Consider the following 20,608-nt stretch of genomic DNA (forward strand, 5'->3'; position numbering starts at 1 on the left):
ACTTCCAGGGAGGAGTCACTGTCCAGTTCTCCTATACAGTCGATTGTTGTTTATAGTCGTCATCCTGCCGTTGTTGTCCTCTTGAGTTGTCCTGATTGTGTGTGTTTGTCCAGGACTGTCTGGAGGTGATGTGCAGCCATTCTGAACAAGACATTGAGAGAAAGGACAAATGCAACCGGACAATTCATGATGTGGCAACTGACGACTGCAAAGAGCTGCTGGAAACCCTGCGTGAGTGACGGATGAAACTCACACGGTTGTGTTAGTTTTCCTGCATTGTGTACTGTGTTGCACTAAGACAGGAAGCACCGACAGACCTTCATAAATGCTGGATCTCACATCACTGAAGTCGTGTCTCATGATGACCTGAAGCTCTCTGCAGCCAGCAGTGACGTTTGAAATGTCTCCCTGTGCAGGACACCTGCATGCTCTCATGATGCCTGTGAGGAGCTCAGGTAGAGCAGGTCAGGGTCGGTTGCTGTGTTGCTGCTTTTGGGTTTTCTCAATCAAAGCACTTTCAATACAAGCATGTTTTTTCCAAACACTCTCAGCTCTAACTATCAGATTGATTTGTATGGAGTAACAGGAAATCCAAATGATTAATTCTGTGTCCCTTTGTCACTGAAACATATCGGATGTGTTGTATCCTTTTCCCTCCTGCAGATTCATACCGAGTTCTGGTGCTTCTCCGGAGTCCCAGAGGAGGACGTGGCTCCATGTGTTCTCTGGAAGCCCAGGAGGAATCCAGCAGCCATGTTGTTGTTGGAAGAGTGAGCGTCCATCGAGGGATGTGCTGGGACGAGCTGAGTGCCGCTCTGAGTCGTATCTTCACCTCCTACCTCCAGGTCGTCTGTGGGGAGTCTCAGACGGGACAGCTGGAGCAGAACCCCCCACTGGGACTCGGGTTCTCCAGTTTTGCTTCTGTCCTCGTTGGTGAGATAAAGACAGAATTCCCGTCCCTCAGAATGCTTGTACCGTATTTTCCACACTCATATCATGCGGCGCAGTCTTAATAGAGTCTATTTCTGTGCCCATACATGAGGCGCGCCGTGTTATAAGGTTAAACTTTATTCCACTGTTGTTTAATCAGCCTTCTCCTACAAAACGTCTTTGGCAATAATGCCGGTAGCCTCAGCCAAAGCTCGGACAACAGTTACAGCAGATGTTCAGCCCAGTAGATTGTGAAGGAGAGCCGCTTTTCTCCTTCAGAAACTACGAGAATTATTGTGTTAATGGTTAAAAAGTTACAGTATGTTAAAGATTTTGTGTTTAAGCGTCAATGACGACCCCTCAGGTGTTAAATGGTTACCGAGGTTTTTGTTTAATGTAACTTCAAAAGCAGATAGTGTTAAAAACTAACTGATGAACAAACCTCCTTTTCACATGTGATTCATATGAGTACATTCATCTCTGTAGAATCCATGGTTTACATACTACAACCAGAACCTGAACCAGGATCACTAACTATCCCTCCACTTTGAAAACATAAATCCGACTGTGCTCTTTGTGCAGCCGAGTTATTTTTATCCAACATAATTATTTCTGTAAAGTCCACTGGGCTTGTGTTATTAAAAAGCTGTCTTTGTGTGTTTACAGACAACACTCCATTCAGACAGACACGTTTGAGGCTCAAACATCATCTCTAACATTTTATTGCTCTATTTGAGGTTGAAGTTTCATAAAACCAAATCTACATGATCGAGGTTTAATCAAAGTGTGATTCCACAAGTGTTTAGAATAAAGTTTTTAATTGGGCTAATTTGGCATTTAGCTAATATTTTAACTGGCTATCAGCTTTAGTGTTTTTAACTATCAATTTCAGCGTTTTCATCTATCAGCACTAGCATCATCAGGGACCAAATTCAGCTTACAGCATTCACACTAGTATTATCACAGGTAATGCTATAAATCTAGTTCATAATTATGTTAAAAAGTTTTAAAGTTTTAAATGTAGTTTTAGAGTGTTCAATAAATGTTTATCCTCTTCGGCCCGTGACCTCAGGTGTGTTTTGGGTTTGACCCCCTGTGCTCTTGCTTTACATAATCAGATGAAATGTAACACCATGTTGTTACAGCTTAACTGTTTCATGCTTTACTTTTTAATGTTCTGACCTAAATCTGCTGGAGTTGGTAGAAAAACAGCAAAAAGAAAACTAACTGCAGCGGCTCATCTCTTCAGTTCTTTTTTCGTGTTTCTTTTTCAATTCTTGGTTTCTGTCTGACTTTTTGTCTTCACCTGTCTTCCAGGTGACACTGAATGGCTGCCCGGTCAAGAACCTCCTTTATCTCCGTGGGATCTGGTCAGAAAGCCTCTCAGCCAGCAGATCAGCATCTGCCTCAAAGGTACCGACCAGAGCAGACTTTCTAGTTTCCTCTGCTGGTGTCTCAGTCACAGCCACACTGATGAGTGGGTACGGGCTGTCTGTGGACGACCAACAGGACGCGCAGCAGCTGAAAATGTCCTTTAAAAAGATGTAGAAAATATTCTCGGGGGTCACAACCACAGAAGTCCTTATCCGATCACGTCGCCTTAGACTGGATGGAAATCAGATGTTGTCTCCCGATCAGGATCAGATATTTGTTTGTTTTATTATTTTGATCAGGGCTTTACATTTAAAGGGTAACACAACAGGACAGTTGGAGGCTGACTCACGCTCAGCCCAGATTTGACAAATGCAAAAAAAAAGGGGGCGGGGCTTGGGGAGGTGGGCTGAGTGTGGAGGTGGTCTGGAATCTGTGATTGACAGTGAAGTTAGCTTGAGATAAAATATATTTTGTTATTGTCTTAAAATCATTAGGCCTCATCCGGCTGCCTCATCATCCCACAGCAGCCAGCCAGCATCCTGAGGTTAGTTTAGCGAGCAACAAGCCCCGCCACGCTCGGCGTCAGCATGGCAGTTTGAGCCTCGCCGTTCTCGATGTCACGGGGAGAGCTTCAACTCTCGGTCAAATATGGGCGGGGCTTTTCTACTGGGACTCAGAGCATGATAACGTGAAAATGACACAGGACTTCCACCAGTTAACCAATCACAAAAGTCACCTGTAATACCTCAATTCAACCTTTAGGGGGCAGCACACAGACACTTTTAGACCATTTATTTTAATTTGTCAAGAATTTGGCGATGGACAACAGACAGAACTTTAAAAAAGAATTTTATAGAGGTCAACCGAGTATAGAACATTGATTTACTGTTTAGTTACTCTTCAAACGAATATCCTGGTAGAAGTCTGCAATCACGAACGGATCATGACGTTTTATTACTGTAATTCGGAGCAGAATCCAGCAGCAGTTTGAGCAGGACACGAATAAAAACAGTTCTGTAAGGTCAGCAGGAGGTTCACCGTCAGAGATCGGGGCTCAGAAACGCTTCTAAGAAAGGTTTTATCGTGACAGCGAATGCGTCTAGCTGCTTGTCTCATTGCAAACACCGACCCACGCAGACATTACAGCAGAAAAACAATCAGGTTTTTGTTTCTTTTTAATGAGAACGGCGCTCTCCTGCTGCCGGCAGAGACGGCAGTGAGACACTGCAGAGAGCAGGCTCTGGGAAACGATGATTAAACTAAATGAATCCATGATGTCTCAGAAACAACCAAACGGAGAAATGGTTACACTGATATGAGCCAGTCATGAAAACACAGCAACAACTGTGACAGGAAGTTCTTGCTTTTAGTTTTATATCAGTATAAATATTTTAATTTTAATTTTAGTGTCAATAAAATCTGCTCATCCCCGAGGTATGGAGTTATTGTATCTGAAATCGGCAGAGTGTTTTGTGTTTTTCTTTTTTACTTATTAATTTATTGATTTGTTAAAAGGAACAGACAATGTACCTTTTTCTTCTTTTTGTCCTCTTTTCATTTTTGGTTTCCATCATGTTTCAGTTTACAATGTATTGCATGTTTTTCCTTTTATTGAATAAAAATGAATTGAAATAAAATAAATAAATAATGGAGATCTGATCACATGATCCAAAAGATCATAAAGCTCCAGACACCAAACTTTGTCACTTGACTAATATTTACTTTGGTGTCCTAAAGATTTTAGCAATCACTTCTATTTTAGAATAATTGTTTATGTAAAATTCATCAAACTTAGTCCTAAAGGAACTAACGCTTTCCCACGTGAATAATTATCAGCTATTTTTACTAGGAGAGTTAACATTTTTTAGTTATTGTAGTATTGGGTCAAATCAGGCTCAGTAAAAGTGAATGAAAAAACAGATTGAAAATAGAAAAATAGACATTGTAACAGAATTTTTGGGGGAAAATTTGAACACTGAAAAAAAGAAAATTTGAAAACAAAACATTATACATTTGAAAAAAAATGTTTTGAAATTTTGAAAAAAAAAAAAAAATGTTTTTTTGAAAATTAAAAAAAAAACTGAAAACTTGAAAAAACCTTGAAAATTGAAAAAAAATAGTGAAAACTTGAAAAAAACTATAAATGTAAAAATTACTGATTGGAAAAATATATCCATTAGTAACAGCTGCTGTTTTGAATTTTCTTTTTTTTCTGAATCTTCACCTCCAGTCCTCAGTTTTACAGCTTCAATTCTGGTTTTCGAGTTTTCACTGCCGAGCTGAGCCTAATTTTACATTTTACTTTGAGCTCATTGGCTACCCGAAAATGCATCCCATCTTACCTAAACTGTAAAACAGAGTGAAGATTCAGAAAAAAAAGGGAAAATTCAAAACAGCAGCTACTAATGGATCTTTTTTTTTCAATGAGTAATTTTTAAATGTAGTTTTTTCAAGTTTTCAAGGTTAATTTTGAGATTTCAGTTTTTTTATATAAATAAAATGTTTTTTTTTCAAAGTTTCATTTTTTTTTCGTTCATTTCAAGCTGATCCTGATTTGACCCCATATAGTTTCTCTATTTGTCAAAGCGACTTCACAGAAGTGCTCTTTTAAAGGGTTAAATAATAAAAGAAAGTGAAGAAAATGTTTTTTTTTCAAAATGTTTTACAAAAGTATCAGATCGGATCTCTGTAAAAAATCAAATCACTCTGCTCCATTCTGATGCATCCACCTGCAGACGAATCGATCCATGAACGTCTTTGTTTTCCTGGTCTGAGCTGGAATCTAAACTCTAAACTGTACCATTGGATAGCTCTGATTTTGATCAGGTCTGCATCTTTACCCGCGGGCTCCGTACCGGTTTGCCGGTTTTTCTCCTGCAGACAGCCCGTATCCTGTAAGGTCATGTGACTCTAGTCTTACACAGCTTTTGCTGTCAGATGTGCTTCTGTTCTGAGTGAAGTTTGACAGCGTGCTGTCATGGTGCTGTGTCTTTGACAGGTCTCTCTGAGGCGTGTTTTGATGAGCTGGCTCTGGAGTCGCTCCTCTCTCTGCCTCTGCTGCAGAACTTCGTCCGCCTGGTAAGCAAACGCAAGAAGATGGAGATTAGAGAGGAGTGAGAGGAAGGAAGGCTAAACTCTCCTCTACCTCATGTGAATAGAAGGAGATCTGAGTGCTGAAGCTGCTAGTTTGATCATCAGTTTTCTCTGATGGTGAAGAATATTCCAAATGTCTGGTATGGCCTGCAGCCCAGCGTGTGTGTCATCCGCTCTCTCGTTTCTTTCCAGGTGGAGCAGTACGGAAACTTAATTTTTCATGGGCTGGAGGGCAGCTGTCAGGAGTACTTTGCTGGTCTGGTGGCTTGCTGCATCCAGGTACATGTTTGAGCACTCAGGCTCTGGAAACAGGTCCATCTGAAACACAGTTGTCCAGGTCAAGACCTAATGCCATCATGTTTTGATCTATTTCAAAGAGTTCTGTGATCTTTTAATTATGATTATTCTGCTTTTTTAGACAACATCTAAAAACTTTCGTCGTTTTTTAGAACATAGTTTCGGCAGAGCAGCAAGTTTTTTTAGAAATTTCCCTCTGAGTCGTGGACAGGTGTGTTCACATGGAGTAAGCCCGCCCTAACTTCCCATCATCCACATATTTACACTCTCTCCCACTACCGTACAGCCCTCACAGCCCCAATTTAACTTTAGAGGTGAAACAGAAATAGTTCAATATCAGAGCTATCCACTCAGTTCTGATCCAGATTCCAGCTCAGACCAGGACAACAAAGACGTTCATGGATCTGTTTGTCTGTAAATAGATTCATCAGAATGGAGCGGAGGATGAACAGAGGCTGATGTTTACACATGTTCAGAGATCTACACCACATGTGTCAAAGTCAAGGCCCGGGGGCCGGATCCGGCCCTCCGGGTAATTCTATCTGGCCCTCCAGATCATTTTATTTTATTGTTATTAATGACCCGATGTTATCTTATTTCTAACTTGTATAATTTTGACAAAATATATTTTTATGGAAAGTAAAATATTGAAAGTTGTTTAAGGTTTAAGTTGATTTATTCTGGAATAATATTCCTGCCTTTTATTATTCATAAATATGTTATAAACTTACGGTTTTAAAGTTTGAAAAATTGGCATTCTGTTGCTTTTTGGATTATTTTGGCATTTACTAAGATTTTTTAGGCTATTTTGGAGTTCAGCTAATACTTCAGCTACATGCTAGCTGTTTTGGCTAACCTAAGTTTTTTTTCAGTTTTTTAGGCTAATTTGGTATTTGGCTAATATTTTAGCTGCATATCAGCACCAACATTTTCAGCTATCAGCTTCAGCGTTTTTAGCTATTAATTTCATCAGCCAAATTCAGCTTACAACATTCACACTAGAAGAATAGAATAGAATAGAATTCAACTTTATTGTCATTGCACATGTCTCAGGTACACAGCAACGAAATGCAGTTTGCATCCATCCAGAGTGCTTTAGCAGGTATAAATATGTATCTACAATGTGCAAAGTGGAATAAATAGCAGTGAGAGGTATAAACAAGTATTTACAGTATGAAACAGTACAGGTGAAATTCAACATATAAAGTGCAGGTAGTATGCAGGTAGTGGTGATCAGTCCATTGTTATTGTGAGTGATTTAGAAAAAAAAATACAGTCAGAGTGGTGTTGTGGAGGCAGAGTTCAGGAGTGTGGTAGCAGTTGGGAAGAAACTGTTCCGGAACCTGGTGGTTTTAGTCCGCAGACTCCTGTAACGCCTGCCAGAGGGCAGAGGAGTGAAGAGTCCGTGTGCTGGGTGGTTGGAGTCCTTTATGATTTTTCCTGCCCTTTTCAGACATCGCTTCTTGTAGATGTCTTTTATGGCAGGAAGCGGTGCTCCAGTGACATGCTGGGCAATTTTCACCACCCTCTGCAGTGCCTTCCGGTCTGCAGCAGAGCAGCTCCCGTACCAAACTGTAATACAGTTGGTTAGGATGCTCTCGATGGTGCAGCGGTAAAAGTTCACCAGGATGTTGCTGGACAGGTGGTTCCTCCTCAGAGTCCTCAGGAAGAAGAGGCGTTGGTGAGCTTTCTTTACCACCTTGGAGCATGCCGTTGTCCAGGAGGTATCATAGAATAGAATAGAATAGAATAGAATAGAATAGAATAGAATAGAATAGAATAGAATAGAATAGAATAGAAAATACTTCATTAATCCCTTTGGAAGTCCTCAGGGAAATTCACAGGTAATGCTATATATCCAGTTCATAATTATGTAAAAAAGTTATGGTTTTAAAGTTTTAAAAATGTAGTTTTAGAGTGCTTGACACCCCGGCTGTAGCCCATTGGTTGTAGCTTTTACGTCTCTGCTTTGAGCTTTTTCAGTCTGCAGTTTTCATCTGCTCCTTATTCACAATTAAAAAAAAAAAAAAGAAACATTCATAAATGCACATTTAAACTTTCATGAGGAAAATTGTCACTAGAAGATGTTTAATTTGCCAAAAACACAATTTGTTTTAATATGAAGACATTTTTGGTTAAATGTTGTCATTAGTGTTTCACTTGGTGATGCAAGGAGCTGGAAATAGCAGGTAAGCACAGTCAGATGTTTTCCTCCAGTATTGCAGTTAAACATAGCAGTTGTGCGAGCTGCGTGGTGTTGTGTTGTGTTGTGTTGCGCCCGCATGTTGAAATGCAGTTGGGAGATCTCCCACCGAGCAGCTGTCACAGACAACAATGACGGAGCAGCGATCTGCGTGGGAAAGCCCTTTGTGCTCCCTCAGATCGTCCTCTGAGCTGTAGTACATCTTCTTAGTTTCCATGACAACGCCCTCTCATCTTACTGCGTACTGCATCTTTAAACAACCCCCCTCCCCTCCTTTTCTCTCTCTCTCAGTCCAAACAGGAAGCTGCGGGGGTCGGCTGTGATGTGGTGAAGGTGGAGGTGAAGGAGGACTTGACCAAAGAGCAGCTGTTGCAGACGTTCATCAGCTGTGGTAAACAAACAGACTGAGTGCTCTGTCAGTTTAGGGGGAACATGATCGGACTCTTGCTGGGGAGGAACTCCAGCACGCAAACACACTGGATAAACTGATCAAACGCCATCAGAGGCCGATGATGTCAGAACTCACCACTTCATTTCCAAAAACTAACCGTGTTGCTGCACGCCGGGCGTTCTCATGCAGAACTGAGTTGAACTGCAGACGGATGTCAAACGTTTCACTGCTGGAACAGATGTTGAAGCAAATTTACTCTCAGGTAATGATGGACTCCTTTCAGAATAAAAGCTGGAGTCGTGTACCGGGAATTCCTATTTTGACCCTTTAACTGCCCGCTCAACCAAACGGTGGGAACATTTAGATAACATGTTTTTAAAAATATTGATTGTGTTTATTACTCCCCAAGGTGCAGAGCCAATAAAGCAAAATTGAAAAAAAAAAAAAATTGGGGAAATTTTCTTTTTTTTTTTTTTTTTACAAAAATTGAAATAATAATTAAAAAAAAAGGAATTTTGGTCTGTAACGGATAAATTAGTGACCACAAACTTTTTTTTTCAAATTACATTTTTATCTGGTGTGCACCAGTTACTAACCTGATTTATTTTTACAAAAACAAGTTTTTGTTTTTTTTTTTACAGAGCCCCTATGTATTTTTAGAAGAAAAAAAAAATTAATTCAATGTTTTTATTTTTTTGTTTTTTTTTTTTTACTGCTTGTACAAAGTAGAACATGTTGATAATGTCCCTTTAGGGCCTCCGTACCAAGACAATAAGCAGCAGAAAAAATCCCTTTTAGGGTGTGTTTTTAGTTTCTTTTTGGGTAGTTAAAGGGCTAAGAACAGAATTCTAAGCTCTAAGCTCTCAAACTAAGATCATTTTGCTGTTGAAAACTTTCTGGATAAGACTATATTTCCTGCAAAACAGAAACTAAGACATTTGTTCTTGAAACTAGGGTTTTACTTCATGTAGATTCAGTTTCTGCAGACGTGGCCATTCTCCAGGGGGACGTGTAGCCCCTCTCTGCAGACTGGACTGATGGAGTCTTCACTCGGATCACAGGATGGTGTGTGTTTGTCAGGCTTCCTGGTTCCAGCCGTGGAGTCGGGGCTCAGAATGACGCCTGTGCAGACGTCTGGCTGTGTGGTGGTCCTCCTGGAGGGTCTGGAGAGGGCATCATCCATGACGGGCCTGCTGGGAGACCTCTGCCACAGCCTGGAGAACAGAGGATCCACCTCACCTCTGGTCCTGAGCTCAGGTACCACCCAGAGGCTCAGAAAACAGACCTTATTGTGATGTTTCCTTCATCAGTGAAGGGCTCCTCTGTGACTGTAATATAGTTTATACTTATCCAATTGGATGCATAGTAGAGCCCGTTTGGGTGAACAGTCTTCTTTTGTGATTATTTTCTACAGGCCCGCATCACTTCAGTGCCAACAGCTTCTTGATTGCGACGCTGTCGAAGGCGTGTCTGCAGGGCTCGGAGCTCCGCCTCCAACAGCACTTCCGCTGGGTCAGCCTCCGCTGGGATCAGGAGCCGCTGCACGGCCTGCTGGGAAGGCATCTCCGCAGGAAGCTTCTTCATGAGGTACGATAGAATCAAAAACCCACGGCAGGAGTAGAAATGGTTTCATTTGTCCAGGAAGCGTCGTGGAAGTATCCTGTTTCTCCTTCTCTCCCTCAGATAGGGGCAGGAAGTTGGTCAGCGGACGGCGCCATGGAGCAGACGGTGATGTGGGTCAGCCAGGTCTGGCAGCGTCTTAATGCCTGTCTGTCCCGGCTGGGGACCCATGAGGCTTTGCTGGGCCCACAGCTTTTCCTGTCCTGTCCTGTGGTCCGCAGCAGCTCAGAGGCCGTCGTCAGGTGTGTCCACGTCAGCAATATGTGCACGTTTGTCTATTTATTTACATACAAGTGTTGAGTTTATGAAACATTTGGTGTTAAGAGCATCAGCACAAAAACTTAAGGACATTTAAACGTCAAAAACCAACTCTGGTCACCCTTTGATCTATTGTAGAATCATTCCCAGTGGTCTCCAACTATAAGGATCCAGTTATTAGCCAAAATCAAATGACCTCAAATCTCATTTTCTAGGTCATAGTTTCTGCAGAGCAGCATGAGTTCATTTGAGATTCACCTCTGAATAGTGTTTCCATGGAGCTGCAGATTGTAGCTAAAAGTGTTTTCAAATGTGAATTTTTCATCTGTTCCTGATTCACGACGATTTGAATAAAAAATACTCAGAAATGCTGTTTTAAGCTTAATTATCTACATAAATGTTATCCAACATCAGAAAAATGCTACAGGAACATGTTAAAAACACCAAAACAACATTTTCATCAGAGTGCGTCTTTAAGACTCATCAAGATTTACTGACAACTAGAACGACACAAGCAGAGAAATGCTCTGAGTTCAGGTCTGGTTGACTTCATGTTCACACATTCAAGCTCCATTTACAGTGATGACTCCTCTGCAGCGTTTATGTAACGGGTGTTTAGAACACTGTTCTGAATGCACATCACCTCATGACGCAGCAAGTCTCAGGTATTATTTTATCAGGAAAAGTAAGCTAATTAAAGTTATTATGCTGCTCTTTTTGTTTATTTTACGGGGATGTTGAACATTAAAAAGCATGTCTGCAAATATACCAGAGTTAGCCAAAAGGCTTTTTCTTTGTCGTCTCTGGACAGGTACTGAATGTTTCCCTAAAAACTATGCGAAATTAACAACAAAAATACAACAAATGAAAATTATAGTTTATAACAACATTGTCAAAAGGTAAAAATACAGGTATAGATACTAGATTTTTACAGATATTGATATTAGACATATTGCATTACATATGATAATGCGAATGCTGTGGTGAATGTGACCGCTGATGATGGCTGAAAAGGATAGCTAAAAATGTTGAAGCTGATAGCTGAAAATACTGAAGCTGATAGTTTTCTAACATATTAGCTACATGACAAATTAGCCTAAAAAGCTGAGGAAAAATATCTAACTTAGCCAAAACAGCCTGCATAATGCTTAAACATTAACTAAAGGCCAAATTAGCCTAAAAACCCCAGTAGTAACCACATTAACTTGAAAGAATAAAGCTATCATGTTACTAAAATATTATCTAAATTACAAAAATGGCCCAAAAAACCTATGTAGAGGCCACATTAGCCCTAAAAGCTATCATGTAGCTAAAATGTTAGCTAAACTCCAATTTAGCCTAAAAACCCTCAGTAGTTACCAAATTACCTTAAAAGAACAAAGCTAGCATGTAGGTAAAATGTTAGCTAAACTAATAAATAGCTAAAAGAAAAACCTTAATAGTTGCCAATTTAGCTTGAAAGAAAAAGCAATAATTTAGCTAAAATATTAGCTAAATTCCAAAATAGCCCAACAAAGCTCTGTAGATGCCAAATTAGCCCAAGAAAAGTTATCATGTAGCTAAAATGTTAGCTAAACTCCAAAAGTAGCCTAAAAACTCTCAGTAAATGTATAATTAGCTTGAAAGAAAAAAGCTATCATCTAATTAGCTTGAAAGAAAAAAATCTAGCATGTAGCTATAATATTAGCTAAATTTCAAAATATTCCAAAAAACCTCTGTGGTGCCAAATTAGCCCCAAAAAAGCTAGCATTTAGCTAAAATGCTCATCCGGTTTGATTGGTCCTTTGTGTTAGCTCCGCCCCAAAGTGCCACAATGGAGCCAAAAGTTTTAAAACTGAAATTTTCAGATTATAAAACAGAAAAAAAATATTTGAAATCAAAATTTTGAAACCTAAAAAACAGAACATTTGAAGCTGAAAATAATTAAGTTTAATAATTAAGTTTATTTAAGGGCTGTGAACATTAACGGGTTAACCCTACCAATTAATTAAAAAAAAATTAAGGGGTTAATATTTATTAATGCAAATTAACTGAAGAAACAGTCCTTCGTTTTAACTCGGCAGTTCAGGCTTCCACGGCGTGCGTTAAAACATTTCGTTGGGTATTATACTAAAATAAAGAACTAAATATTGAATCCGTGTTTAGTACTTTATTCTTGCTATTTTTGTGGTTTAGATCACTTTTTTACAAAAAAGCGATTATTTGATCAATAGTCCAGGGCCATATTGTGCAAATACATTTTATCTGGTAAAACATTGTGATTAATCGTGAAAACACAAAAGTGTGATTAATCAGGTTTTTTTGTAATCGATTGACAGCAGTAATTAAAAATAAATGTTCTAAATGTAGAGTTTCGTGTGGGATTTCCCAGTGTGATTATTCGCACATAATAAGTGGTCAGAAAATGCTGTAACTAAAAAAATATACATTGCGATCAATCGCGATTAATTTTTTCCAGGTTTGCAATTAATTAGTAACTTTTTTTAATCGATTCACGGCCCTGGTTTAGTTGAAAATAGCAAAAAGTTTCAGAAATTTTACTTTTTTTCTGGCCAAGCACCAACATTTTTTTCAACATGTTTTATTTGGGTTTCAAATATTTATGGCCCTAAAATAGCTCCATAGCTCTGAGCTTTTTTTAAAAAAAAAAAAAAAGCTTTTGGAATTGTTAATTGCTGAATTCTTTTCCTAAAATCATTCATCGTGTAGATTACAGACCGTCTTCTCTACTTCTAGCCTCACGAATGGTCAAGTTTAGGGTTCATAGTTTATAGTTCTCTGTTTGCTTCACGTCGTTTAAATGTTGGAGATGCCTTTTGCCGTTTATCCTCGTCACAGATGTTGGAGGCTCTCCCCTGAATCCTGTCTGAAGGATCACAGGTACACTGCTGATGCTGTGTTCACAGGTGGCTGGCTCGTCTCTGGAACGCCGTGGTCGTCCCCCGCGTGGAGGAGGCGGTCATCTCCCGGGTAACCGGCAGGCGCTCCTCCTCCTTTCCTTGCCCTCCTGCAGCGCAGCGCCTTTCTCCTGGCAAGCGCGATCTGAGCGCCGGACAGCAGGCCGTGGTGAAAGCCACCCTCAGCATCCTGGTCAACAAGGCTGTGGCGCCGGGCTGCTCCCTCCCCCCACAGGGTGCGTAGGCATCACAGAGGGTGAATCATGAGGACGGTGAGGAATGCGGTCTAACCGTCTGGGTCCACAGAGATCAGCCGGTACATGCTGGAGTTCCAGGGCAGCGCCTTTCCTCTGTCCGCTCTGGGCTCCTGTGAGGACGCTGGAGGAGGAAGGCGACGAGAGCGGAACGCCGGAAAGCTGAGGAGGTCCAACACCAGCCCCAGGAAGAAGCAGGGCCCCTCCCTGAAGTGGAGCGGCGGTGGATCCTTCCGAGAGAGTAGGACGATCTTTCAGTGTCACACGTTTACCATGTGACCCAACAGGAGTTTGATGTTTTGAAAGTCCTGTCTGTTCAATTCTGGAGTAGGGCTGCCACGATTAGTCGACTAATCAACGACTGATCGACTGTTAAAATAGTTGGCGACTAATTTAATATTCAATTAGTCGTTACTTTATATTACATAGAGTCAGAGTGTAGTAAAGTTGAAAGATACAATGACATTCTGCTGCTTTTTGGACCATTTTGGCATTTGTTAAGGTTTTTTAGGCTAATTTGGAGTTTAGCTAATATTTCAGCTACATGCTAGCTATTTGGGCTAATTTCTGCTTTTTTCTGTTTTTAGTTTGTCAGTAGCAAATGCTTTGGATGCAGCGCCCTCTAGTGGCTGTTACAGGAAACAACTGCTGAAAGACAACTGGTGTCTACTGGAAAAATAACAAATATATAACCCTCTTGAAGTTGCTCTAGAGTATAAGTGGCTAAACAATGAAAAAAACTGCGACTTCTGCCCCAAAAAATATGGTAACCACAGATGATTTGAAATCTTGTTTATTTTTACATCAGTGATTCTCTACTTTCCAGAATGAGCTACAAAATACACTGATTTCCTTCATTTAGTGCCAGTCATTTCTGATCAGCATCACTTCAAACTACAAGAACTGCCAGGACACCATTCCCCACAATGCATTGTTTTGTAGTCTTCAAAGCAGCTTGCAATCAGCGCAACGCCAGATTTGCACCCGCCTCTTTCTCATGATATTTTTGCAATGATTGACATTAGACGTCAGAGCAAAAACTACCCAACATGCACTGCAATCCTGGCGATCTACACATCACTGCATCCGCCTGATCTCAAACACAACTAGTCTGTACTAGAGGGACAACACAGCCAATCAGAATGCAGAACAGTGTGTTTATTATGGAGGCTTGGTGAGTCTGTTTCGGGTTCCTCATCATATAAAATCCACCCAGAACCCGTGAAAGAATCTCCTCTGGACTGATAGGAAAGGACTTTCTGTGTCTTCCTACATCCAGAGAACAGTGGACTCTTCTACAGGAAGAGGTTTTTGTGACCTCGGCTGTCAAAGCAACACAAAGGTGATGATAGATGCTGTGATCTGTCTCTAAGAAACCCTCACATTGGTGTTCAGATCAAGATTATTCAGGGCAAAGTGTTTGATAAAAGTCCAGCTGTTCCTCATGTGTCCACTAGGGGGGACTGTTTACTCTGTGGACGGCTTTCCTGTCCCTCTATGTATGTCACAGACCTGTAGAGAGGGAGAGCTGCTGGTGGAGCTGTGCTGGAAAGGAGGTGGAAGATCAATAAACATTCTATGTCTGTCTGTTATTCATGAACGCTCTTCTTGCAGGTTCGTCGTCAGCCATCTTCCATACGAATGGCCTCAGGTTGGTGAGACTTGACTGAAAACAGCTGACAGAAAAGCAGCTTTCTGAAGCTCCTGCTGTCTTTGCAGAGAACATCCTTCGCTGCCAGCTTTCTGTGACATCGAGACGGATCTGATCAGAGAGCTGCAGACCATGTGCTCCAGCAGGTCCGAGCCAGACATCAGCAAGGTACACACACCACATTTCTCTGAACAATCCCAGCGCTAACCTAACGCTTAACCCCTGAGGCGTCACCGGTGACGCTTGAGCACCAAGTCTTTAACGTACTGTAACCTTTCAACCGTTAACACGATAATACCAGCAGATTCTGAAGGAGAAAAGTGGCTCGATGAGCTAAACTCCAAAATAGCCTAAAATTCCTCAGTAAACCCAATTAGTCAAAAACGTTAGCATGTTGCTAAAATAGAAGCTAAACTCTAAATTGGCCTAAAAAAATCCCAGTACATAAAAAATTAGCGCAAAACGTTAGAATGTTGCTAAAATATTAGCTAAACTCTATTTTTTTTAAATTACGAAAGATTAAAAAATAGTGCATGAATAAATGTAAAAGCTTGTTGCTAATTGGATAAAAAATTCAAATTTGAAGATTTATATTTATTTCTTATGGGGCATATTTTGCTCAATGCTTATAAACTATGAAATGTATGAATCCTAAAAATACAATCAGCAGTAATCTTGTTCAGAGCAGCAGTAATGTTCTGAACAAGATGAACATTTTGATAGTAATTTTGCTGAAATCCCTGAAAGTGTGATTGAGTTTTAGTGCAGAAAAACGTACGTAAAGGATCAGAGAATCACTACAGTGTGAATGATTGCTAAACATTCACATAATAAATGTTTTAAGCAAACTCATTGACATGTTTTTGAATGAAAATACAAGAAAAAGTTCCAGGCAGAGTTCAGATTTCTGCGTGCCACATGAATAAAGAGTTTCTGTTTGGTTGAACTCATTATCTGTGTTGTGATTCAGCCGGTGTCTGCAGTTCAGTCTGACTGTGAGGCTTCAGCTTCCAGACACTCCAAAACGCTTCAATCGGTCTTCTGCTGTCGTTTGAAATTTGTCCTAGAATTCTGTTTTTTGCAACTTTTATTTTTTTCTGCAAATTTTCTTTTTTGTTTCAATGGCAAAGAATAAATACCAAAGTCTTTTGGAGTACATTTTTAGAGGTTATTCATACTAACCTCAGGTGAATCTGCTCACAGGTGGAGGTGCGTCTGGCTCCTCCTCTATATTCCAGAGCGAACAGTCGGGCGTTTTGTGATTCACCGCAAACTTTCTGCAATTTTTAGACAACGCTGGTACTTGTTGAGCTCAAAAAATCCTGTCGATCCTGATCTAAATTAAAGGGAGGATCTGCGTCTCTGTTTAGTCAGAGTCCTGACAGACAGCACGTTTTCACTGTTGTGCTCATCTTTGGTGTTACTGAAGAAGTCAAAGCTAGTTTTTCTGTTTGCACTCAGACTCTGAAGCAGCATCTGATCCTCGTCCTCCATCAGAAAAATCCACAGAATCCCTGATTGACTTTCATCTTCTGCCTGCTTTTGTAAAGTTTAAGAAATCATCCACATTTAGAAACTACAAATAATTTCTCAATTTTTTATTTTACTCAATAAAATCTCAGTCAGAAACAAGTTGAAGTTTATTTTCGACATAGTTTTATTACACAGATGCAGCAGCAGGACGCCCCCCAGACGTCACTCGGCTCCACTGGTTCACGTTTTCCTTCGATTCCTTCTCACGTTAAATAAACTCCTTCAACCTCCCAGACGCACAAACACAGAGCCATTCATCCCTGTTCAGGTAGAGGAATTCAGCTTCAAACGGAGCTGCCAGACTGTTAGAGCCTCCACTGAGTCCTGATAACGTATCTGAAAGAATGCAATCAGTGGGAAGTTCAGTAGACTTTGTTTTTCAATGAAAGGTGAACGGAAACGGTCTGTAGAAACCTCTGTGTTAGTAGGAGCTCATGAAATGTCTGCAGCTTCACCGTTGCTCTATTGCTGCTCCACAGATCTGTTGGGCCAAAGATGAAGAGCAGCATCCTCAGCCAGCGGATCTGGACCCGCTGGCCGTCCGGCAGCCAGAGCAGACGGTGAGAAAGTCTGAGAACGGGCAGCAGTCGCTCTCTGGAAAGTGTTAGCTCACTCAGAATGTTGGAACTTCTCTGTTCTTGAAGGAAAAACTCAATGATTGTTGAAATAATGTTAACCTGGCATGTGACCACATTCAAGAATGTTCATTCATTTGTTCTTGAACACACTTTTAGCACCTGGTGTTCACACTGGACAAGCAGGGAGGGGCTTCTTCTTCTTCTTCTACTGTTAACTAGTACATGTCTGCTACCTACAGCTGGAAGAGGCTTGGTGTAAAATGCAGTTGTCATTGAGACAACTGCATTGGCTTCACGACAGTAATTGTACAAAAATGTAAAACCAGTCAAAAAATAAAAACAGTAGCTGATTGCTAAACAGATTAAGCTAAACTGAGCATCCCTGCCCTTACACCCTCCTTCTTGGTGAGGAAAAAACAAATTCCCGGGCAAAAAAAACAAAGAAACCTCAGGGGGGAGCCAGAGGCGAGGTCCACGACTAAGAGCAGGAGCACAGACAATCAAAAATGAATTTCTCCCACTCTCCTGGAGGGGAGTGGAAAAGAGGAACAACACATGAATCACACTGCACCAAACAGAGACACGGAGAACTAAATGAAACATAGATGCTAAAAAACACAGGAAATGAATTAGAGGACAGAACCTCAGTGCATCCAACTTTCCCCAGTTTCTAACTTCTAGCTGATAATTGTTAAGGAAATGTAGTTGTAGCTCAATGTAGTGAGTTTGGCTATGAGATCTGGTTTCTGGTGAACCTCTATGGTTCCATGCGGTCACGCTGCTCCCACATCAGCTCAAAGGGCTTTAGATCCTGTGACTGTGCTGACCACTCCATTCCAGAGTCCCAGCTGCTGCTTTTTCTCTAAATTATGGGCGCCCATCTTTATTATCCTTCTGTGTAAAACAGTCGAGGTTGTCGTATTAGACAGAGCTGCTTCTGCTACATGAGAACTGTCTTGCTAATTCTGTATGTGGAGGAAGACTCCTGCTTTTGTCTGTAAACAGCAGTAAGTGGAAGGCTCTTCTTCGGTTTCCTCACTGAATCTTTTCTCCCTCAAAAAACTTTACAAATAAGTTGTATTGTTTGGATGTTGTTAACTTTTGGCTACTAGCTCAGCAATCTAGATAGCCATACAGCAGGAGTGTCAAACTCAATCACACAGGGGCCAAAATCCAAAACACACCTTAGAACAGGGTCAACATTTATTGAACACTCTAAAACTACATTATTAGAACTTTAAAACCGTAACTTTTTAACATAGTTATGAACTAGATATATAGCATTACCTGTGATAATGCTAGTGTGAATGCTGTAAGCTGAATTTGGCTGCTGAAGAGTCTGAAATTGATAGATAAAAACACTGAAGATGATAGCTAGCTAACATATGAGTTAAATGCCAAATTAGCCTAAAAGGCAAAAAAAATTTTGATTAGCCAAAACTGCTAGCATGTAGCTGCAAGATAACATCAGGTCATCAATAACAATAAAATAAAATGATCCGGAGGGCCGGATAGAATTACCTAGAGGGCCGAATCCGGCCCCCGGGCCTCGACTTTGACCCATGTGCCATACAGGTAGCTGCTCTTAGTCACGTGAATCAGGAAGTCTTTCAAAATAAAACTTCCTTCAGGATCAGAAAATAAAGAAAAAGGAAATCATCTAAATTTGCGCACGTATTTCTTATTTACCACGGACTGATACCGGTCCGCGGCCCGGAGGTTACAGGGACCACTGAGTCAAAAGTGGACCGCCTTTCATTCAGAATTCATTCATAGTTGCAGGAATGTCACAAAATGATCCGAATCTGTGTGTTCATCCCGTCTGCAGACGAGCAGCGTCCAGCCCAGCTGCAGCCAGAGAACCGGACCTCGAGTCCGGTCGCAGCTTCCTGTCCCGAGCAGCAGGGGGCAGCAGGCACGAGCCTTCGCCGCATGCAGCAGCAGCAGCAGCGCCGGCGACCAAACCCAGAGGCCCCCCCGCCGCCACAGCAGCAGCAGAGCAGAGCACGGTCGTCCCGGCAACAACAACACCTGTTACAGCAGCAACATGAACAGCAAGCAGGCTCACCCAGACATCTGGATCCTCCACAGAGACCCACACCACAGCAACAACAACCAGTGAACCCCCCCCCATCACTATGTGAGCCGCCATTCATGATGTAAAGACTAGGTACCCGATGACCTTTGACTCTTAGTATTTGTACTTTGTTACCTGTACTTGTTAAACTGTACTGCAGTTGTGTACTTGGGGACCATAGTTTTCTTCTATTACAGTATTTGAATAATGTGATTCTTCTGAGGTGAAGACACTGTAATGTGGGCGGGGACAGGGCAACAGAGACGGAGCAGCAGCTTTTTCTTTCTTTTTGTTTTTACTGTTGCCTTAACTGCAGTTTTTGAACCTGTATTTTTATTAGACAGTATTCTGGTCTCGTCTTAGAACTCTCTGGAGTTAGAGATGGCTTCTAAACTATTAACCTGGTGGAAACTGCTTGAAGACACTCCTAGCACAGTATTCTGTTCAGTTCAAGTGAAACCGTGTTCTCGTTCTCTCAGTATAGGAGTCGCTAAATATTGTTTTTAGATCAAACGCGATGAAAACTGTTTCTTTTTTTGTTTTTTGCTGTTAAGTACTTTGAGATATTCAAGTGTTTTTGCAAATAGTTGCAAGGTGGGTTCAAATATTGTTGAAATAAATCAGGGTTCTACCAAATCTAATTGTAAATAAGAGTCGCTAAACACTATAGATTGTTGTATGTGGCGTGACACTTGTACAGTAATGAAACCTGGAAGCAAAAGAAAAAAAAAACAAAAGGAAAAAGCTTGTATATAGTGTTTGTAAAAGGCGTCTGAACCCCCCACTTGTTTCAAAGTGAACGGGATGTGGCAATAATCAGTAGAAGTGTATTCACTCCGGGTCTCATCTGACAGCTGGAAGCCATAGAAACACTGAACAGCCCCCCCAACCCATGCTTCCTCCAGCCCCCTCATTTCATTCTCTCTTTTCCTTCACGGTTTCTGTCTTTCTTTCTGCCGACAGCACCGACTGTACACGAGAACTGGACTGAGTGACTCCAAAATCCCGTCGACTTCTAGAGAGAAATAAACAGCTGTCATTCTATTGGTCAGAATAACCATTTTTGCTCTGATAATTGTTTTTAACATGTTTTCTATTTTTTAAATATTTTTTTCTGTAGTTCAAGTTATAAAGTGGCGGTCAATAAAAGTCTGGGGTCTCACATTGTGGGCTCACTCTGATGAGCGAGAGTGGTTGCCATAGAAACGATGATTACTGCTATGTCCAAATTTCCACCCTAACTACCAAAAAGCCATATAGTGCTGGACTATTTAGTGTCTTGGATTTTAAAAGCTATCACGCTTAATACTTTTTTTTTTTTTTGTAAACAGCAAATATGACATCACCAATTTCTCGAAGTGAACACAAAGACTGTTTATGAATCCAGCGTGTTCTGAGATTAAAACTTGGATGGTTTATAAAAAGAAATGACTGCAAAAAAATTGTACACAT

At 40.9% G+C, this 20,608-nt stretch overlaps 1 protein-coding gene across 3 annotated transcripts in view; it reads left to right on the forward strand.

The window, feature by feature from the left end:
* Nucleotides 1-20,608, forward strand: part of cttnbp2 (cortactin binding protein 2) — an 85,398-nt gene that overhangs the window by 63,947 nt on the left and 843 nt on the right. The window contains exons 9-23 of one of the 3 annotated variants that reach the window (XM_024261919.2): nucleotides 114-231; nucleotides 664-933; nucleotides 2,248-2,343; nucleotides 5,303-5,382; nucleotides 5,590-5,676; nucleotides 8,189-8,288; nucleotides 9,369-9,545; nucleotides 9,703-9,875; nucleotides 9,972-10,150; nucleotides 13,073-13,299; nucleotides 13,370-13,558; nucleotides 14,932-14,968; nucleotides 15,037-15,136; nucleotides 16,981-17,061; nucleotides 18,908-19,249. In XM_024261919.2, coding sequence (XP_024117687.1) covers nucleotides 114-231; nucleotides 664-933; nucleotides 2,248-2,343; nucleotides 5,303-5,382; nucleotides 5,590-5,676; nucleotides 8,189-8,288; nucleotides 9,369-9,545; nucleotides 9,703-9,875; nucleotides 9,972-10,150; nucleotides 13,073-13,299; nucleotides 13,370-13,558; nucleotides 14,932-14,968; nucleotides 15,037-15,136; nucleotides 16,981-17,061; nucleotides 18,908-19,201 — 2,208 coding nt within the window. In that variant the 3' untranslated portion in view covers nucleotides 19,202-19,249. Of the gene's footprint in view, nucleotides 1-113; nucleotides 232-663; nucleotides 934-2,247; nucleotides 2,344-5,302; nucleotides 5,383-5,589; nucleotides 5,677-8,188; nucleotides 8,289-9,368; nucleotides 9,546-9,702; nucleotides 9,876-9,971; nucleotides 10,151-13,072; nucleotides 13,300-13,369; nucleotides 13,559-14,931; nucleotides 14,969-15,036; nucleotides 15,137-16,980; nucleotides 17,062-18,907; nucleotides 19,889-20,608 lie in introns of those variants that run through there. The other 2 variants (XM_024261920.2, XM_024261918.2) reach the window with 2 other exon arrangements.

Source organism: Oryzias melastigma, linkage group LG6 (assembly GCF_002922805.2).
Source record: "Oryzias melastigma strain HK-1 linkage group LG6, ASM292280v2, whole genome shotgun sequence".
NCBI lineage: Eukaryota > Metazoa > Chordata > Actinopteri > Beloniformes > Adrianichthyidae > Oryzias > Oryzias melastigma.